This window comes from Thalassophryne amazonica, chromosome 1 (assembly GCF_902500255.1).
Source record: "Thalassophryne amazonica chromosome 1, fThaAma1.1, whole genome shotgun sequence".
Lineage (NCBI taxonomy): Eukaryota > Metazoa > Chordata > Actinopteri > Batrachoidiformes > Batrachoididae > Thalassophryne > Thalassophryne amazonica.
Genome location: NC_047103.1, coordinates 117,564,985 through 117,587,138, shown reverse-complemented (window position 1 = coordinate 117,587,138; position 22,154 = coordinate 117,564,985). Strand labels below are relative to the sequence as shown.

Genomic DNA, 22,154 nt, shown 5'->3' with positions numbered 1-22,154 from the left:
AGTGCACTTGTTTCTAGTGTGGAAGGTTCCTGGTTTAAGACCACAACTGCCCATTGTCCATGTAATGTGGCGTTGCATGAGGAAGAGCATCCAATGTAAAACTTGTGCCAAATCAGTATGCAGATCCACCATGGATCTGCTGTGGTGACCACTTGAGAAACAGGGAAGAAGCCAAAGTGACTTACTTACTTACTCACTGGCAATCAGTAGACAGCATCACAACATTAAAACCTCCTGGTGCTGTTTGCTTCAATGAACGTAAGCAGAGCTTTCAATAAACAGTATCAAATATCAGAATCTGACATCTATTCCACAGATTTTGTCTTCTATTGGCATAACAAAAGTTGGACATTAACCTCCACCTCCAAATACATTTTTACACTGCACACGATTTTCCTGAAATGCACACTCAGAGTTTGTGTGATTCTTTGGTGCTGTTAAAACTCCTGTTATACATGAGGAATCTGTGCTGCTACAGGCAACGTCTCATTTAAAAAAAAAAAAAAAAAATCTTTGTAAAGTTATCTGTGTAATGGTTTCTTGTAATGCAGCTTGTTAAGTCAGCAGCTGTGCAGAGCATGAATGAGGGCTGCCAATCTGCGGTCCACGGGCAATGTTTGGCCCCACCTCATTTTATGTGGACTAAAGGTGAGAACGACTGGGCCTGAAAAATAAATTCTATGGATAAACACTGCAGCATACAGCATGACTGTTCACTATTGAGTAAACAGTAGTGTTTTAAATAAGATAATGGAGGAAAAACATAAAACAATTGAGTTGTTCTTGTTCTGTGCAGTAGTTCATGAACATATAATGGTAAATCTCATAAGGACACAAAGTCCAAATGAGGTACAGAGCATTTATACATCACCTGATTGCTGACAGTCCATTCGCAAAATTCATGTTACATAAGGAACATCCTAAAGTGTTCCTTATGCACCTTACGTTAGGTGCATGCTGAGAAGAGGTCACAGAAGATTAAACGTCTATCTTTACCATGATGTCCTCATCTTACTGTATTTTGACTTCTGAGACCTTTCTAATGTCACAGCTGACAAACTGTGCTATCCATATGCGTGCTTGGGTTCTGAAAAAGGCTCATCTTGTTGATTTACTTCTAATTCCAAAAAACTGTCAACCATGTAGCTGGTTTTGGGTTTCAGCAGGATTGGGTGGCACAGCCATTAGTTCCTAATTATACGCTTGTAGAGGATATGTGTTGTGTTACTGAGGAATTGATTGGCTCAGCAGATAGATACAGTTACAAGCACAATCACAATTATGAGATGATGGCAGTGGTGACGGTTCCAACAGTGGAGAGAAGATACAGTATATATGCAACGGAAATGCAACATCTGAGCCACAGATTAGAAAAGCATTACATACAATGTATTTTTATAGTTCTGTTAACCAAAACCAGTAAAACCACCACCACCAAGGATGTGATGCTTTCATTTTTTAGCAAGACTAATAAAGAACTAATACTGTAATTTTCCAATATAGACATGGATTGAGGACAAGTATGTATTTAACAAGAATCACAGAGGAGGTTCCTCAGTGGGTAAAACAGTTAAACCACCCAGGGTTCTCACCTGCTCAGTTGAGCAAAGGGGGCCCCTATGCTGAGATTTGGATCCCCTGTGCTGTGATTTAACCAGCATAGGGGGCTTTTCTGTGTTTTTTTTTCTTCCTGTCACACGTTATTTAATGTCCCAGTTAGCAACAAAAAAATGGCCTTCAAAATACAGGAAATAGTTTTTCATAGGGTTATAAATTTCAAAGCTTTGTTTGGGAGGGGGGGGATGTCCCCAGACCCTCCTACAATAAGCGAAGTGCGCAATGCATACACATGTGTGGGTCAAACAGGGTCAAACATTCCAGCTACCAAACTCATACCGCTCCCATTGAATTTCGTATACAGTAGCGTTAGCGGACTGTAAAAGTATAGGCTTACAGGGATTGTTTCAACGGCTTTAAGCCTTAAGCGACGCATACAATAATGACAGGTGCGCACTGTGCTGTTTTCAAATGCTCAAACGGAATTTATAGGCTTGAAAGGTGGCTGAAAACACACGATTGCAAGGCTCCGCCGAGCTCACCCAAAGACGGAAAGAGGAAGAAATGTGGTTGTAAACCTCCGTTCATTCTACAAAATTTTCCCACAGAAAAGAAAGATCCAGATGGACGTAAAAGACGGACTAAAATTGTAAGTTTCATGCACACATTTATTTTGTCAATATCCTGAAACCGTACTGAATTATAATGTGGTTGATGGCGCTGTTTTCGTGCATCGGCTTATGACGTAATGTCGTGCCATGAATGGCATGGCACGTAATACTGTAATATTGACATGTTCTATAAACGAACTGCATGCATGCACATATCACTGTATGTCTGTCAACTTATCAAAACAAACGTGACACCAAAGAGGTTATATGTGAGACCCACCTTCCTTGTAGTCATTACAAAGCCGATGGAGTAGCGATTTCTCATCCCTGCTTAGCAAATATTCTGCAATATCCACAGTCCATCGGTTACCTTCAAGGGGTCAGAAATTTGTTTGTCTCCAACTATCAACAAAGACTGGTAGTCATTTTCAACAGCAGCTCTCTTTTCCTCCTTTGTCAGCACCAATGGTAGTTTCTGTACCAATGCAGCATACGCAAGGGCAGCCAGCTCTTCTTTCCATTTCTGTCTACTGCTGTATGCAGTCCTGGTTGTAACAGGCAATCCACGGTGCTTACAAAAATGCTTTAAATCCTCAACTTTCCAGGGGTTGAAATGGTCCAAATCATAGCACTCCTTGCTGCTTTTTGCCGCCTTTGAATGTGGATTAGTAGCCGAAAAAAAGTTGCGTACCCATAATGCAATGCGCGGCCCGAGATGTGCACTTCACTTATACTCGCATAGCTATGCCCCGCTAAGTTCACCCCCCTATGCTGTGAAAAAAATCCTGGTGAGAACCCTGCTACCAATATGTACACCTGCATTTGAATCTTGGTCAGCTGTACAATGGGTATCGGCCTTGGCTGGGGACGTAACCTGTGATGGACTGGTTTTCTGTCTGGGGGGAGGGGTTCGGCTCTCACACTCCATGCTACAGAAAACCTTTTTTTTGGTTCCTTAGATGGCCCTAAAACATGTCAGCAATGTAAGTGTCAATGCTGGTTTTCAACCAATTTAGCTGTGATTTTAACACTCAGCATTCATGTTCACTACTTAGCAATTGTGCTCATCTGTGGGTGTGTTGGTGTTAAAATAAGGTGTGGTCAAGAGCAGTGCTGGTGCATTGCTATCTAGAGACAACAAAGCAACTGTGCCATAGACCAACAAAAATGTAGTCTAAAGCCCAGCACAGAGTTTATCTGCGACTTCTGGGGCACGGTGTTCAGACATGCCTTACAGAGGTGGGTTCAGTGTGCATACATTCTGGTTGTACTGTGAGATGCACAATAGCACTAGTATTTATCCTCTTCACTCATCAAACTAAAATTAAACTGAATGAAAAACAAAAATTTAAGATGAAATAAAAGAATAAACAAATGGAAAAAAAATTTAATAACTCTGGTGTGCACTAGGGCTGCCACAAACGACTATTTTGATAGTCGACTAGTCAACGATTATTTTTGCGATTAGTCGACTAGTCGGATCATACGTAATTTGCAAACACATAATGTGTTCGCAAATATGAATGACTAGACATGTATAACCACTACAAGCCCCAAAAAATTATTACCAAAATCTGCTCTCAGCCTGAGTGGAAAGAACCATTTACATGCATCAATGCCTTGTACTGGCTGTCACTGTTGGTTCTTTTCACTGGAACTGAAGGCAGATTTTTAAAATACTTTTAGTTTTTTGGGACTTGTAGTGGCTGGTTACGTTCGTTTTTATTTACGAACACATTATGTAGCCCGTTGATTTTTCTCGGGGTTTAAGGACGGTTTCCATTGTTAACCTGCATGTCAGCTGTTTTATAAGGGATTATTCAACATTAATTCTCTTTTTAAAAAGTTCCTCATAGAGATTGACAGTTTTATGACATTTCAGAGAGTCTACAATCTTAATACTAATTATATATTGTTCAAATTCAGCCAGAAGTCCATCTAAATTGGGGATTAAAACAGCTGCTGCACGCATGCACACACACATCACATGCACAGACTCTTTGAAAGAAAAAAAAATACTTTCATTGAAAACACAAAGAAAAAGATGAAGAAAAAATAACATTCCACTCACCCCAGTGTAAAGATTTCCAAATAATTCCTCAGCAAAAAGAAGCCTTCATGCACACATCACGCACGATTGCAAATGCCATCATCAGGCATGGAACGGTCCACTGGTCCATTAGTGGCACAATAAATTGTCTATCATCTCCTGAAAATAGTGTTTTCTGAGTTTTTCTAATATGAGACATACTTCTGCATGTCTAGGCATGTCCGCAGCAGGACTCAGCAGCTGTGACACAAACAGCAGCGCCACGACACTTTAAGTTCCAAAATCCGACCATCTCTAAAAAAAGTTAAAAGTTTTTAGGTGAAGTGTGTGGTCTCCTCTGCAAATCCGAGCCACGGCTTTCAAAGAAAATTTCAGAAGCTTCAGTATCGGACAGAACCGGTTCTTTTTGCTCTGTCTGTTTTTGTGTGGGATGAATCTGTTATGCTCTGATCTACGTCACACGCAGAGAAATGCAGAGAATTGCCAAGTGAGACGTTTGTTGGAAATGCACCTGTTTCCTCGCTTCGGGAGAGGAATAAAAAGCATCAGAAACCACTAATTATGAGTGCATGTGTGCAGAGAGATTTACGATCATTAGTACCTTGATGCTGTGCTGGTAACTGGACGTTAAAAGACATGCAACATGTCCTTTAAATAAAATAAACGACTCGTTGACTACTAAATTAGTTTTCGACGGTTTCAATAGTTGACGCAGTCGTGATGAGTCCACTAGTCGTGGCAGCCCTAGTGTGCACCATATTTTAAAGTTGGTTTTCCTCCTCCGAAAGTTTGCTGTAGGAGAGCAAAAAAACAGGAATGGAGGCAGGGAGCTGCCTCCATCTCATGGCATAAGGAGAAGATTGAGTGGATGGAGATGGAAGAGAAGATGATGAAGGAGGTGGTGTAGGACTGAGGTGCTCAGCTGCTTCAGTTCAGAGACCTTAGTGTTTCTGATCACCGGGCGCTGCAGCTGTGTGGTTCAAGCAGTTAGTCACATGTACTCGCACGCACAAAAGGACTGTCTCGTACATAATTCAGTGACTGAAACGTCGGACAGAAAAGAATGCAGCCATTTACGATCACGCTGGGTTTTCTGTTTTCATATGTCACACCTCTGTGGATCAAAGCTGTTCACACGAATTTCGAATTTCTGCTGCTGCTGGAACTTTTTCTACACTTGATGCTCAATGTCACACTTCTGTAAACTGCTGCCTGGTTTGGACAAACTGAGGTGCAGTTCCTCTCTGCAAGATCACCGCATATGACAGAAAATTTTATTACGTTATGTTGGCCCTCAGCAGCTCCATGGCAACGAGGATGATCGCGCTCCTGGACATGGACAGAATGCCGCAGCTCCTGAGAGGACACCGGCCAGACTTTCTGTGCAGCAACTCTCTCCTCAGGTAGCGCTGGCCAACACCACGATCATGGACTGTTGTGCACTGGTGGAGGAGGAAGACAAATTCTTCCTGGCTGCCCAGCACCACGGCATGACAGCAGCCACACTCAACCCATGACACGCAGCGGCAGAAGCCCCACACCACATACCAGCACCACTGCAGAGGAGCTGCATCTCTCCTCCACAGCAGCGCTCACAAACCAGCTTCTGTACTGTATGAAAACATTCAGCTGGTCGAACGAAGTCAAACTAAACGCTAACGTTACAAAAACTAAGCAAACAATAAGAAACCATCAAGAACGACAGCAAAATGAAACACGGACGAATTGAGGTTTTCGGTGGAATTCGTAGACAGTTTAGACAGTTTCTAATGTCTACTGTTGTAGACAGTAGAATTCGTTTGACAGGTTAAAAATTCTGATGAAGCGACAGCTGCAGGAACCAAACTGCACAGAGGTTAAATGATGCCAATGAAAGTCAACTAAAATCCAGATTTTGTTTTGCCTTCGTTGTACTTCTTAGTGCCGTGTGACTAAGCCTTTAAGCAATGTCCTTTATCCCCAAATTGCTCCACTTGTACAGTTGGACGCTTTGATTGACATAAGTGTGTCTGTGCACTTTAATCCTTTTGCATAGATCAGTTTTATCACCAAAAAACCTCTCACCTCTGTCACAAACACAGTCCGCTGTCAAAATAGCAACATTCCAGATTCAAGCACACGCCTCTCTTAAAAACAGTGACAGATCTGATTGGTTTAATTCATGTTACAACTAAAACACACCTACAATTAATTAAGTACCTAAATACAAACCCACTGTGCCCTGCACCTTATTTAGCACCCAGACTGCATGTTGGATCTAAAAAGCTGGTGGAATTAAAACAAATCTATTTCACCTGCATTATGGGCTTTAACCTGTGCAGTGTAGATCATCAAGTTTTGGCCCTCTGTCTACACTCATATTCCTGGTTGAAATGAACTAAATCAGATTACACCCCCCCCCCCCCCCCCCACCACACACACACACACACACACACACACACACACACACACACACACACACATACGTGCACACTTGTGATGTGTCGAATCTGCTCTCCTCTCTGTGGTATCATATATTCTTTCATAGCTTCTGACTCATCACCCGACAAGCCAGTCAGGAACCAATCCCTAAAATCATGTTAAACATTCCCTTGGTTTGATTCAGGTCATCATTCGTTTAGTGGGACAAAAATGGACAAGTTCACAAAATATACCAAATAAATATTCTCAACAATGAACAGAGGACACAATCCACAGACACTGAGTAGCAATTTTGACAGTGCCTGGTTTAAAAGTTGATTCTCTTTGAGCCTAAAATGTGACAAGCTTTTATACTGGATTTGTGTTATACTAAACCTGGCTACAGACTGAGCGGTCAAAAGACGTTTGAAATTCAGACAACAGCCTCTCTTTGAGGAGGGATGATTATTGATGTGGGTGACTAAGCTAAGTGTTGACAGGAACTCACTGTTGAGCCATCTTTCTCTCCTCTCCTTCATCTTCTCTTTCTTCGACCTGATTTTTTTCACTTCCGCGCCTGTGAAAATACATAGAGTTATAAGGTAACACACATCAAACAGTCACTGGAGGAAAAAGCATACTAATCAACGACTGAGAGAAACAAAATTCATCTGTTTTAAAAATACATCAAACGTAGTGAAGGAACCACTCAGCTGCAAACTCCTGCAAGCTTCCACCACAGCTGAACCAGATTAGATGAGACAGACAAAATTCTCTTCAATGTATCAGTGTATGCCGAGTTTTGACACAGTATGTCATTTTTTCTTCCTTTACTTCCCCATATTTACCCTTTATTGCTTTCGCCCCACCACGATAGTTGGAAGAGGTGATGTTATAGTTTATCCCAGGACTATGCTCCTACTTATCTGTGAAATCACAGAACTGAAAAATACAGTGCAAATACTACTTCAACATCTTGAATATAGTTGATTTAGACGTCCTTCATTCTTTATTCAATTTTCTTTAAATTCTCTTTATATTTCTCTTTAAAGTCAAACCAATCCCAAATAACCAAAATTATAATATAAATGAAATTAAAAAATATCAAAGCCAAATGAATGAATTAAAATATACTAACACATAAATATACCACAAGTAAATCCTGACTTTTACATCCAGTTTTCTTAAGTCAAGTTTTCGTTTTGGATGTCGCTATTTGGAAGTGCCGGACACCATCAAACTCCTGGCCAAACCATAAATGAGTAAAGGAGTGGCATGCAACAAGACTGCTGTGACGTAGGTGGAGCAAACACTGCCTGAACATACCCATCCATACTGAAGTTACCAAGCCAGTTAAAACTAACAACCGAGGTAAACTGAGTTTGGGTGATTAATGCATAGTTTTGCAGATTGGGTGGTGGCTTTAATAAGGAGAGGTAGGGCTGTTTTGTTGTTCTAGCCTGCTCTCTTCTCCCTCCCTTCCTGTCTCCTCCAGGCGCTGTGACATGGATCTGATTGAGCACACCTGTCTGTAATCACCTGCTGCAGTATTTCAACCCCAGTCATTTCACTTCACAGACACCAGAAACTCAGTTCTGCTTAGTTGGTACCTGACCTCAGTTTATGTCTGCATTACTGCTCTGTAATGTTTGTGCTTTTTCCGTGGATTATGACAATTATTCTGTACTCCTTGCTTCCCATGTTCCTGTCTGCCTTCAGCTCTTCCACAGCCACCTGGTTCTGATCTGTAATCATCTGTTCATTCTGGTCGAGCCTGTGCCTCCCTGCCCTGGTGCTGCCTTGTGCTGGTTGTTAATTCATTCAATAAACTGTTCATTGTTTGTCACATTCTGTTCCCAGCATTTGTGGGTCCATTATTCTCATCTGGGTTAACCATAACAGGGTGTCAGTCTTAAAAACTATCACTGGCAAACAGACTCAACTATGGCACCATCAGCGGAGCTAACTTTAAAATAGGGTGAGTCCCATACTGCTTCTACTGGGCTTCAGGGCTCTGCACGTGTGCTAACATGCAAACTGAATATTACAAAAAAACTTAACTCAAAAATACTGTGTGAGTACGATTTACAATATGATCTCATATTTGTATTTAAATTTTCCAAAAGGAGCTACAACGTCCCAACTTCAATGGAATTGGGGTTGTATATCTAATTTGTTTGATTGTGCTCCATCGGAGTAAAACTTTGAAGCAAAAGCAGCATTTGTGGTGCAGCTTTACTTTCATTTTATATCAAGTTGCTAAGTATGCCCATTATAAACCATCCAGTTGCCAGGTCTGTACTGTACAAGCCAGCCTGATAGGAGGCATGCTGGAGTAAAGGTGCCTTGACACTTGCACAAATTTGATCCCTGCACCGGCACGCAATCTGATGTGCCAGTGAGTAAATTTGTTGTAAACTGTTGCAAACTGCGCAACAGTTTTGCTGTTCAAAACTTCTGGCATGCATTAATTTTGTGAACATTGTGCAACCTACTCGAAAACAGTGTGTGTCAATGTATCTCATTGCTGCAATGCATCTGAACGATTAGGATGAGAAGCTACATCTATAATAAACATAATTTTAAATATACATTATCTAACTCATAAGAAGGAATGAATATACAACTGTTTTACAGTGTATATATATATATACATATATATATATATGTATATACACACACACACACACACACACACACACACACACACACACACACACACACACACACACACACACACACACACACACACACACACACACACACACACACACACACACACACTTCGGCTGCTCCCTTGTTTGCACTTGGGGTCACCACAGTAAATCCAAGGTGGATCTGCATGTTGAATTGGCACAGGTTTTATGCCGGATGCCCTTCCTGACACAACTCCACATTACATGGAGAAATGTGGCAGAGGTGGGATTTGAACCCGGAACCTTCTGCACTGAAACCAACCACACACACACACACACACATATATATATATATATATATATATATATATATATATACACATATACACATAGTACTGTTCAGAATAATAGTAGTGCTATGTGACTAAAAAGATTAATCCAGGTTTTGAGTATATTTCTTATTGTTACATGGGAAACAAGGTACCAGTAGATTCAGTAGATTCTCACAAATCCAACAAGACCAAGCATTCATGATATGTACACTCTTAAGGCTATGAAATTGGGCTATTAGTAAAAAAAAAAAGGTAGAAAAGGGGGTGTTCACAATAATAGTAGCATCTGCTGTTGACATTACAAACTCAAAACTATTATGTTCAAATTGCTTTTTTAGCAATCCTGTGAATCACTAAAGTAGTATTTAGTTGTATAATCACAGTTTTTCATGATTTCTTCACATCTGCGAGGCATTAATTTTGTTGGTTTGGAACCAAGATTTTGCTCATTTACTAGTGTGCTTGGGGTCATTGTCTTGTTGAAACACCCATTTCAAGGGCATGTCCTCTTCAGCATAAGGCAACATGACCTCTTCAAGTATTCTGACATATCCAAACTGATCCATGATACCTGGTATGCGATATATAGGCCCAACACCACAGTAGGAGAAATATGCCCATATCATGATGCTTGCACCACCATGCTTCACTGTCTTCACTGTGAACTGTGGCTTGAATTCAGAGTTTGGGGGTCGTTTCACAAACTGTTTGCGGCCCTTGGACCCAAAAAAGAAAAAACAAACAATTAAACATGTTTAATTTCTTCCATCCTGTGCGCGTAGCCCTCAACATACTGCTGCATAGGGAGCAAAAACGTGACGTAGAGCTGCTAAAAGTGGGCAGAGAGCAGCTCAACTCAGCATAGACGATACGCCACAATAAGCAGCTCTACAAATATGCCAGTGTGAAAGGGGCTTATGGAGTATGCTGGAAAATTGCACAGATTGGTGTGTGAAGACCTATGGTTGCGTTCCTAGTCTTGCTTACAGTTGCATATGGTTGCTTACTGACATGTATGTAGCCCTCGCCGCTATTTTTCTGCCTTTCAAGGTCCACTCCTGCCTACTCAAAATGGTACATAAAAAGCAAACATCACTCACATTTTCAGACGTACAACAGGACACAAGCTGCTGCTTTATCATGGCTGTGTAGTTGCACGGACGGACGGACAGACAGAGCGAGAGAGAGAGAGAGAGAGAGAGAGAGAGAGAGAGAAACCTTGCGCTCAGAGGAGAAAAGCTTGGGTCCATAAAGCTACAGATTGCCTGGACACACAGATGGATTTGATACATTTAGGGGAGGTGATGGTCTCATGGTTAAGCGGAAGGCTTTGGACCAGAGGATCCTGGGTTCAAATCCCAGCCTGACCTGGTAAATCACTAAGGGCCCTTGGGCAAGGTCCTTAATCTCCTAGTTGTTCCCGGTGTGTAGTGGGCGCCTTGCATGGCAGCAGGCTCACATCGGGGTGAGCGTCTGATGCAGATGGAAAGCGCTATATAAAATGTAGTCCATTTACATTGGAAAAAGTCAGAATACATTATTTCCAGGAGTTAATAGACTTTATTAACATGTCACAATCATGAGAGAACTTGAGAAGGTGAAAGTGCAGCTGGCAATCACCCGCGCAGTCCGTCCATGAGGAGTGGACGGTGGACATGTCCTGTCGGTCCGTGAGCAGGAATTAATAGACTTTATTTAACTTGCCACAATCTTGACAGAACTTAGCGCAATGGTGCACATGATCCATCCGAGAGGAGTTGATGTGGACATGTTCTCTCAACATGGAAACTTGGCCCACCTCCTCCTTTTCCGTGGTTTTGAAGCTTCACTGCCAGCAAAGTCCAGTGGGATGAATAAAATCTATCAATGCAGGTATGTACTGATAAAAAAAAAAAAACCCTGAAAGGATTTTTCATCTTGTGTAGGGTTGTGTAGAATTGTGGAGGCTTGGTATTAGGGTTGATTAGGGTATGGACAAAGCATTTTTAACGAGCACGAGCATGATCCGAATAAAACTCATCAATATCTGTGCTTGTGCTGAAGGAAAATTCTCATTGGCTGACTGTCTTTACGCTCTGTGATTGGCCAGTCACACACACACACACACACACACACACACACACACACACACACACACACACACACACACACACACACACACACACACACACACACACACACACACACACACACACACACACACACACACACACACACACACACACACAATCTCTCTCTGTGCTGGGCTGGATTCTGCCTCACGTTGCTCTGTCAGTACTCAGTAAAGTTTTCTTCAGCTCGCCTCTTTTTCGGTTTGTCTGATATTTAAAGTTAGTTGAACTTGTTTTGTATCCTACACAGAGCTTTTGACAAGACAGCAGAAAACGGCTCATGTCACGTCTGTCACTCCCTCCACTCCAGTCGTGTTTTTGTTTATTTATTTTTAACTGTTTGTTTGCTCTTCGTTTTGTTGGTGATATAAAGTCAGTTGGAAAACTTTGCTCCTACTGAACGCGGTGCTTTTGAGAAGAATACAGTGAACAAGGCTGACATATTATTTCCCTGTTTGCCATCACTAGATGTTTGCATGAATCACCAAATTCACACAGATCACTAAAATTAAACAGTCTTACAGACCACTTACACACATATAGCTGAACACACAAAGTAGCCTATATTAATATTTTTATTGAATATGGCTGCCTCCAGTATCTGACACTTCATCACTGCAGTTCATAAAAATAAATTGGTCAGTCGAACAATCTCTCTCTCTCTCCCTCTCAGTCACAAACACATAGGCACACACAGTCCACCCATGCACACACACACACACACACTTTAATCAATATTGTTAAACTTTGTGTGGAAAAAAATGCCAAGAACATTAGATAGTAAAAATAAACAAATAATTGAAAAAAAAAAAATCAGTTTGATCATAAAATTAAAAAAAAAGAAAGTTGTGTTGAGCATGACAACTCTTGTTCATGCATACTTAGTAGTTCATAATTTCCTACTACACTGAATGTCAATTCTGAGGCTGTTCTGTTATTCATTCATACACTTAAGAATATTCATGTTCTGAATTTATAAAAAAAACATTCTCTAAAATAGTTCCTTTATTATTGTGATCAAAAACATCGAATCTCAATTGTGAGGCTGTTCTTTACATATTCACTCATAGACTTAAGAATATTCCTGTTCTGAGTTCATAAAAAAAAAAACTTGTTCTGCAAATAGTTCTCTTACATTTGTGATCAAAAAGATTGATTTGAATCTCAATTTTGAGGCTGTTCTGTCAATAGTTTTCAAATAAACAATAACTATAGCAACTTCTGATCAAACCATATCAATTTCAGAGTTAAAATAATGTATTGATTTAAGCCCCAGCCATTTTTGGGTTAAACCACGCCCACTTCCGGTTTAGGCCCCACCCAGTACGAGTACAGATACGGATACAGATAATTTAGATGGTTGAACAGATATGGTGTGCTCGCTCATCCCTACTTGGTATACAGTAGTGCAGTGTTGTGTAGATTTACATATAGTAGTGGAGTGTTGCGTAGACTTGCTTAAAAACTAATTTCTGTGTCCAGCCGAAAAAAATAAACATGTTTAATTTTTTTGCGTCTGCCTCACGTAGCCCTCAGCATACTGCTGTGTAGAGGAGCAAAAACTCGGTGTAGAGCTGCTTAAATTCGGCATAAAACTGCATAGCTCAACATAGTTGGTACACCACAATACGCAACTCTACGACGGCCCCGGTGTGAAAGGGGCTTAAGAAATGAGGATCCTGTGCTAAAAACAAACCAACCAACCAACAAAACAAGCAGGAACCAACAGAAGTTGGGGAAAGATCATCACACACTGGGGCAAAGTGTTGGTTCATATTTGCGTTGATTTCACATTGAACACTGGCCATTGTCCTTTTCCCATCATGCATTCTGCTAGCCACCATGATACAGCCACACACTGAATGACCCTCCATGGTGTTACAGCATGAACATTATGATGTTAAGAGAGTGATTTCTTGGATTTACCTGAGCACAGGTACGTTTTCTTAAACCAAAACATTTTTCTGAGGTTTGTAATTTTTTATAGTCACTCTGCCGTCATCCTTCTCCCATCATCTATTGTGCATCTCCAGTCTGTCACAGTTCTGTCATGCTCCTGCATGCTGCACAGCTCTCACTGGATTTACAGCATTAATTCTTAATTCCTTGGAGTTGCTTAAGATTTCGTCCAATGCATTACACGGTGGACCCAGAAAAAGAGCTGGAATTCTTACACTGTTCACCAAATTTGGAACGTAATTGCTCTAGAATTCAAAGTGAAAAGTGAAAGTCAACAGTTCAAAATCATATATTATTTAGTTTCAACTCCAAAATGCTCTGGTGCACAAGAGAGGTGGAAAACCCCAGTTTCAGCGAGTATCCACCCACTAAACCAGCCGATTCTAATGAGTTCAATTCTTCAAGCAAGCAAATGAGCCAATTAATGAAATCACCTGTTTGAGGTGCACAGGTAGCAGAAATATATTGTTGGACTTTTACTTCCTGAAGTTGAGGTTTTCAACCTCTAAGTGCACAGCCAACTGCCTGAGCATTTTTAAGTGATCCTGATTCACTGCCTGGGCTGATGTTCTGCTGATTACAGGAAGAATACAGCAGCTGGGATCACACAAAAACATTTTACAGAACACAAAGTGACAACTGAGAGAAATCAGTCAATAATGGAAAATCTAGGAAAGGGGAAAATATTACATCATCTCATAGCAACCATGAGAGTTCAGTAAAAACACTAACAAAGATCCATCACAACACCTTTCTTCTTCTTTGTTCCCTGATTTAAGGGCTGTAATGAGCTTGTGGGCAAGAGGCAGTTCTGCTGAGGGGCCCCTGAGCACTGAACAGCTCCTTCATGGGATATTTAAACTTGTAAATAAACAATGACTTTACATTTTCAGACAATCTAGCTGCAGCTGTTATTATCTATAACTTTAGTAACTACAATTTTAATATTAAGGTTTGAAAATTACCATGCTACAATAAACAAGTTAAACTGGTGAATTTCAGTACAAAAGTGTAGTCAGTTTAAGGTTCAAATTTCTTTAATAAGTATTTACAAATAAAAATAAATCAAGTATCTGAAAAAACAACAACAAAACCAGTAGCACCATGAACCAGAGGTGGGACGAAGTCACTGTCAACTCATCAATCTGCAAGTCCCAAGTCAAGTATCAAGTTAGCTTGCAAACAATTGGTGATGACTTGAGACTTGACTTAGGACGTGCTGATTCATGACTTGAGAGTGACTTGATGATAACTTCGTTCCACCTCTGCTACAAACTGAATCTACAACCCCAAATCATAAACAATTTTGATGGAAAAGAAAATGGCAAAAAAAAAAAAAAAAAAAACCTGCAGTGAATGAAATTTACTTTGATCCCTGTTTCATTGCAGACCGCATCAACTCAAAATGTGTCATGTTTTGTGTGGTCAACTTAATATAATTTGTTAATATATATCAGCCACCCCAGCACAGCTGATGAGACCTGCTATTGGCAGATACAGTTGTATGCAAAAGTTTGGGCACCCCTGATAATTTTCATGATTTTCCTTTATAAATCATTGGTTGTTTGAATCAGCAATTTCATTTAAAAATATCATATAGCAGACAAACAGTGATATTTGAGAAGTGAAATGAAGTTTAAAGGATTTACAGAAAGTGTGCAATAATTCTTTAACCCCTTAAGCCCTAGAGCCTATTTCACCAAAATCACATACCCATACATTATGATTTATTTCTCAGCTTGTACAAGGTCAAAAATGCAAAAGATTGGATCAGCTAAAAGACAGGTCCTAGGGGATGTTGTGGATGCAAAAAAATTGAAAGTAAATAATACTTGGTAGGAGTAAATGAGTTTTTTTCCCAAAAAATTAATTCCAATTTATGTCTTTATTTGCTTGGCGTTTCAGCTGTGGTTAGTTGATATGTGATTTAAGGGGATACCTTTGTAGAGGAGACTTCGCTTGACATTTTGATGTATAATAAGTGTATGTTGGTGTCAGCACTGGTTAGTTATGAGTGTTCAAATGTTCCAAAACACTGGCAAGACCCCAAATTTGGGGACTCTAGGGTTTAAGAGGTTAAACAAAATTAGGCAGGTGCATAAATTTTGGGACCCCAACAGAAAAAATGCAAAGTGCGCTGTATAGTTGAACGACGCACAGATACACTATCTGCAGCAAGATCATGTTGTAGGTCTTTGGAGCAGGTCTATGGGTTGACTATGACTGTTCTCACCATCCTTCATTTTAGCTTATCTGAGATTTTTCTTGGCCTGCCACTTTGGGCCTTAACTAGTACTGTGTCTGTGGTCTTCCATTTTCTCACTATATTCCCCACAGTGGAAACTTGACAGCTGAAATCTCTGAGATAGCTTTTTGTATCCTTCCCCTAAACCATGATGTTGAACAATCTTTGTTTTCAGGTCATTTGAGAGGTGTTTAGAGACCCCCATGTTGCCACTCATTAGAAGAGATGCAAAGAGGGGATACATTTGCAAATAGCCACCTAAAATTCCCTTTCTCATGATTGGATTCATCTGTTGAAGGAGGTCAAGGGTCAATGAGCTTACCAAACCAATTTTGTGTTCCAATAATTAGTGCTAAATGTATTCAAATCAATAAAATGACAAGGGTGCCCAAAATTATGCACCTGCCTAATTTTGTTGAAATAATTATTGTACATTTTCTGTAAATACTAGAAACTTAATTTTACTTCTCAAATATCAGTGTATTAATCTGTTATATGATTTAACTGAAATTTCTGATCCAGACAACCAATGATTTGATTATCAGGGGTGTCCAAACTTTTGCATACAACTGTATGCATCCTGTGCATTGTCGGTCTATAATATCTAGGCCTTGGAGGCTGTTCATAGCCTAAAGAGTTGTGCTACACTGACAGTCTCAACCATTCCTGCCTTATTGGCCTGAAAAACATTAAAAAAAAAAGGAATACGAAAGCATTTTCCAATTGGTAATGTTGCCATTCCTTCTTTCATATACTTTTACATTAATGCTGCCACAGAAGTGCAACTTACCCTTGCCAAGGGCACTGACACAACCCCATACCATGACAGACCCTAGCTTTTTTGGATGTGTTGATGATAGTCTGGATTGTCCTTCAGATTTGGAGAACACATTGTTTAGTTTTCCAAGAAAAGATCTGGAAAACTAATTTGTCTGAACATAATACATGCTTCCCTTTTAAGTGGCATTTATGAATGTAACTGTATTGTAGTTCTCAACAAAGTTTTGCCAAAGTAATCCCTTTTCTATGCGGTTATATCAGCTATTGATGAATTACTGTTTCTAACAGAGTGCCATCTGATGGATCTGAAATCAAGGGTGTTCAGCTGAGGCTTGTGCCTTTGCCCTTTACACACTGAAATTATTCTAGATTCCTTGCATCATTGCACTGTAGAGGGAGAAATACGCAAAACTCTAATCTTTCTTTGAAGAACCTTGCTTTTACACACTTCCATAATTTTGCCACATTTTTCTGACAAACGAGAGATCCTCTGCCCATCTTTGCTCCCCAAAGACTCTTTTGTGGATACTGCTGTTGTACCAAATCACAATTACAAACTCCTGTTGACATCACCTGTTTGAAATAATATCACAATTAAAAAGATTTTTTGTTACCTCATTAAACTGCCTCTCTCCCATTTTTTTTTTTTTTTTTAAATGCAGGAATAGATGTACATTAGGAGATTAAACTGAGCACCCAAGTGCATGAATAACTGGGTTTTTGTTTGTTATTTTTATTTGCATTTCTCATACCGTTCCAGCTTGTTATGATTTGGGGTTGTTCTTTATATCAAACAATCACAATTTAAATATCAACACAGGTGAAAAAAAAGCATCTGTGTTTTTTTCCTAAAATTGTGCAGCTGTACATAAAATATAGAGAGCCCAGTCAATCACTGCCAGCGAATGGCAAGTTTTCCATCTAATGTGGTCGTGTGGCTGGTTATTCACGATCACACTCAGACCTTCATGTATTTTCATCAGTGTTTACATGTACAAAGCCATCAACCATTAAATGAAATTCACAGATGTCACCACAATTGCAGGGGACACTATAAAACAAATCTATTCATTACATTCAGCTGTATGTAGTGTTCATTTAATTAAAAAAGGGTTTTTTTTTTGCCCAGACATCACATATTTTAGAACTGTAAATGTAATACCATGAAATCTTTGCTTGAGGTTATCATTCTGTCAGTAGGGTCCATTTATTGAGAGTAGTGTCAACTGAGAAAATGGTGCCATTTGGGGGCCAATTGTGCTTAACTGAATGAACCTTTTATGTTTTCAACATTTTTTTTATTAATTAACCACATAAAGCAACACATCCAGGTACAGGTGCTATCACAATAAATATAAAAATAGTTAAGCTATCAAATTACATGAACTTACAATTTATGATTATTTATTTAATTAATTTAAAGCCTGATTTATGCTTCTGTAACTCTCTAACTCCGTGCCATGACCCCGACAAGCATGCCAGTTTTAAAGTTCTCCATTGCTGTATTATGCTTTCTTATGGATTAATTTGATCCTTAACAAGCTTTTCTTTCTACAATCATCACCTCAAATGCAAAGGTAAGATGTGTAATTTTCTCTTTTTCCAACTCTGTGTTGTAAATTTGTGGACTTTTCTGATCCATTTGTAATCAGCGTGTGCGCTGCAAAACTATTAAAATATGAGAGGAGACGAAGGAGTGAAAGCAGGAAAGTGTCAAATTACGGCCTTTTGCTGTGTCTGATTCAACAGGTGCACGTCAGGCTGCGGGTCCGTATTTGAGCATGGTGTGAAAAAAAAAAAAAATAATCGGACAGTTTTTAATCACAGAAATGACTCCGGTCCCACATGTGAGGGTTTTTTTTTAATGGAAATACACTGTGATCAGATAGAACATTTTATCACTTCCGTTATACAAAATCTGTTACATATACACAGTGTTTATTACATGGAAAACAATGCAAAAACTTTGTTGTCCATTAACTGCAAATATCTGGTTTATACGATGGCTGTTTAGGTGAGCTTTACTGTACATGGGACTGAACAATAAATTTACCTCTGAAAATTTTGAAGATGATGTCACTTTCATCCCACGTGGCTGACTTTATTTTCTCAAATTTTTCTTTTGTTCGGATCTGAAAGGAATCTGTACAACTTGAAGGCCTTGCTGTGTCTACTGTATTTTTGCATCCAAATGCACAAGAACCTGACATTTTCAGTGAATAAATACATAAAATAGTTGGATTTACATGCAAACAGATTAACAGCGAATGCTATTTTGAACCCAAGACCATGAGTCACGTGACCATTTTTTTTTCCAGATTGTCATGTCGTTACCATGGAAATAGAGACCTGGAATGGACGTGCGTGCCTCAATCTATTAGCGTCGCTCAGGACAGGGTGGAAATGCTAAGGGTGGAAATGTGCAGATCATAAATAATAAACTGACCACTTTTTTGCACTTGCGTCGCTATTTCTTAATGGATTTTAATAAATGTAGGCTTGTTTTAAAGCCCTTTGAAAGCTCTTTCCAATACACCTATGCACGTGTGGGTGAAAAAAAACAAAACATGTAAAATGCAGAAATTTGGGGAAATTATGACAAACTGTGCTGCTTTTCTCATTCTATTGTCGCTATTTGTTAACAGATTTTAATAAAGTAGGCTTGTTTTAAAGCCCTTTAATTGCTCTTTCTAATGAACCAATACATGTCTGGTTAGAAAAAAATGTTTTATGTAAAGTGTGGAAATCTGGGGAAAAATATGCCATTCTGTTCATTTACTGTGATGCTTTTTCCTGTCATAATTCTCAATGTATTTTTATAAAAGAGGCTTTGTAAGTTGTATTCAAGCTGATTAAAAGCTCCAATGAACCTATACATGCCTGGATAAAAAATCCTTATGTATTAAAATATAAATCTGAAGTATGCCTTGCCATTGTGGTCATTTACACGTACACTTTAAAATAGACATTTGTTTTACATAATTACATTAAGGCTATTGTACAGTTCATTTTAGTATTCGAGAATTTGTTTTTGTAGTTGGTGCAGTTGATGGCGAAGCATTGGCTGCCTTTTTTCCCCTCATTTCACTTCTGTTTAACAGCCTTAACTTGCTCAAGGCGTTCTCTCCACCCTTAGTAATGGCCGCCATGCCGCACGCCGCTAGTCACGTGACGTCCATTCCAGGTCTCTATTTCCATGGTCATTACTCTCTGAATTAAGGGACTCTGTCAGAATCTAATACCGGCCCATGCCTAGTGTGGTATCATTGTATTTTGTGCTCCTGAAATCCACCAAATGATTTAGGAGAAGTTGTGCTTTCAAGGTTCATTGTCAGACCCCCCCCCCCCCCCCCCACACACACACACACACACTAAAAAAGAAAAAAATAAGTTTTTGTGGATTTGAAAACAGTCACATGACTAAAGACTACATGATTCATTAATTCATCATAATTTTAACTATATCACTTTATTCCAGTGGTGTGACTGAAAACTCTATTCACATCACATACATCACAAAACATACTTGTTCAGGGCAGCTTTTTGCACATAATTGCTTTGACACTTTTTTGTCTATTTTTATTCTATTTTGGATGCTCTTATTGTGTTTTATTGTGTTTTTCGTACTGTTCTTTTTATTTTATCTCTAGCTAGTGCTATTGGAAAGCACTTTGGTTCAGTGAAAACTGTTGTAAAGTGCTATAGAAATAAAACTTGATTGATTGATTGATCACAGAATTAGCATTTAGTATGCAACAGGAATAAATGTGATTTGTTACACATCAGCTGTGTCATTGGACATCCAGGCTTTGTTATCAAGTTGGCTGTTAGTCTGCTACATCATATAAAATCCCAATTGTGGCCAGGGCTAATGGTGCTTCCAGACAGGGATGTTCTAACACAGGATGAATGTGGTGAGGAACTCCTTCAACACTTGATAATGTAACCATGACATTAATGCAAGAAAATATTTCAGTGAAAATGGGGGAGGTGTGTACACTCTAGTAATCGGCAATGTGCTGCAACATCTGATGGATAACTGGAGACTCTGGTCATGCCTTTCATATCACTTATTAATATAAATCATTAGATTTATCTTAGTTATTTTTTAGAGGCTTCTTGTAGAGCAGAATTACTGTGAGGCAACAACAGATGTGCAAAAAAAGTTCTCCTGGCTCACAAATCAAAAGACGGATGTTATGAACAAGCCTGTAGCAGATGGTAGATGCTAGTGATGCAATGAACCATGTTTGATCCGTGATCGATAATGATCACCCTCCATAGTTTGGCAATAAGCTGTGGATAGATTGCTAATTGACATAACAGTGTGAAACACAAATTCATTGTCATGGTGAATTGTGGTTGAAGTAATAATTGCTTAAAACTCAATGAAGTGTTGCAGTGAAATCAAAGTAGTCGTGACTTCACCTGAAACATTTTTTTTGTTGTTGTAGCAGGGGTGGTGGCCAAGTGGTTAGTACAGTCCCTTTATTCAGAGAGTAGCGACATGACGAGCCAATAATTAAATAAATAAACAAACAAATAAAAAGGTCACGTGACTCGTGGTGCCATTTTGGGCCAAAATAGCATTCACTGTTAATCTATCTGCAAGTAAATCCAGCTATTTTATTTATTTATGTGCTGAAAATCCCAGGTTGCTGTGCATTTGGAGGCAAAATCAGACACAACAAGGGCTTCAAGATGTACAGGTTCCCTTCAGATCCGGACAGAAGAAAACGTTGGGAAAATAAAGTCAGCCGTGTCGGATGGAAGCGACTTCACTGTAAAAGCTTTGCAAGGTAAATTTACTGTTCAGTCCCATGTACAGTAAAACTCACCTAAATTGTCATTGTATAAATTGAATCTTTGCAGTCACCGGACAAAAAAGTCCCAATGTTTTTTTTATGTACAACCCCAAATTCCAATGAAGTTGGGACGTTGTGTCAAAATGTAAATAAAAACAGAATACAATAATTTGCAAATCTTCTTCAACCTATATTAAGTTGAATACACCACAAACAAAAGATATTTAATGTTCAAACTGATAAACTTTATTGTTTTTGTGCAAATATTTGCTCATTTTGAAATGGATGCCTGCAACACATTTCAAAAAAGCTGGGACAGTGGTATGTTTACCATGGTCACGGGCATTCAATGTTGGTTTTCGGCCTTGCCGCTTACATGTAGAAAGTTCTCCAGATTCTCGGAATCTTCTGATTATATTATGGACTGTAAATGATGGAATGCCTAAATTCCTTGCAATTCAATCAATCCATTTTATTTATATAGCGCCAAATCACAACAAACAGTTGCCCCAAGGCGCTTTATATTGTAAGGCAAGGCCATACAATAATTACGTAAAACCCCAACAGTCAAAACGACCCCCTGTGAGCAAGCACTTGGCTACAGTGGCAAGGAAAAACTCCCTTTTAACAGGAAGAAACCTCCAGCAGAACCAGGCTCAGTGAGGGGC

The 22,154-nt window shown here is 39.4% G+C and overlaps 1 protein-coding gene across 1 annotated transcript in view; it reads right to left on the bottom strand.

Moving 5' to 3' along the window:
- The window catches only part of fam207a (family with sequence similarity 207 member A), a 120,969-nt gene that overhangs the window by 5,615 nt on the left and 93,200 nt on the right, over nucleotides 1-22,154 (bottom strand). The window contains exon 3 of the mRNA XM_034173665.1: nucleotides 7,127-7,195. Within this exon, the coding sequence (XP_034029556.1) occupies nucleotides 7,127-7,195 (69 nt within the window). The remainder of the gene's footprint in view (nucleotides 1-7,126; nucleotides 7,196-22,154) is intronic.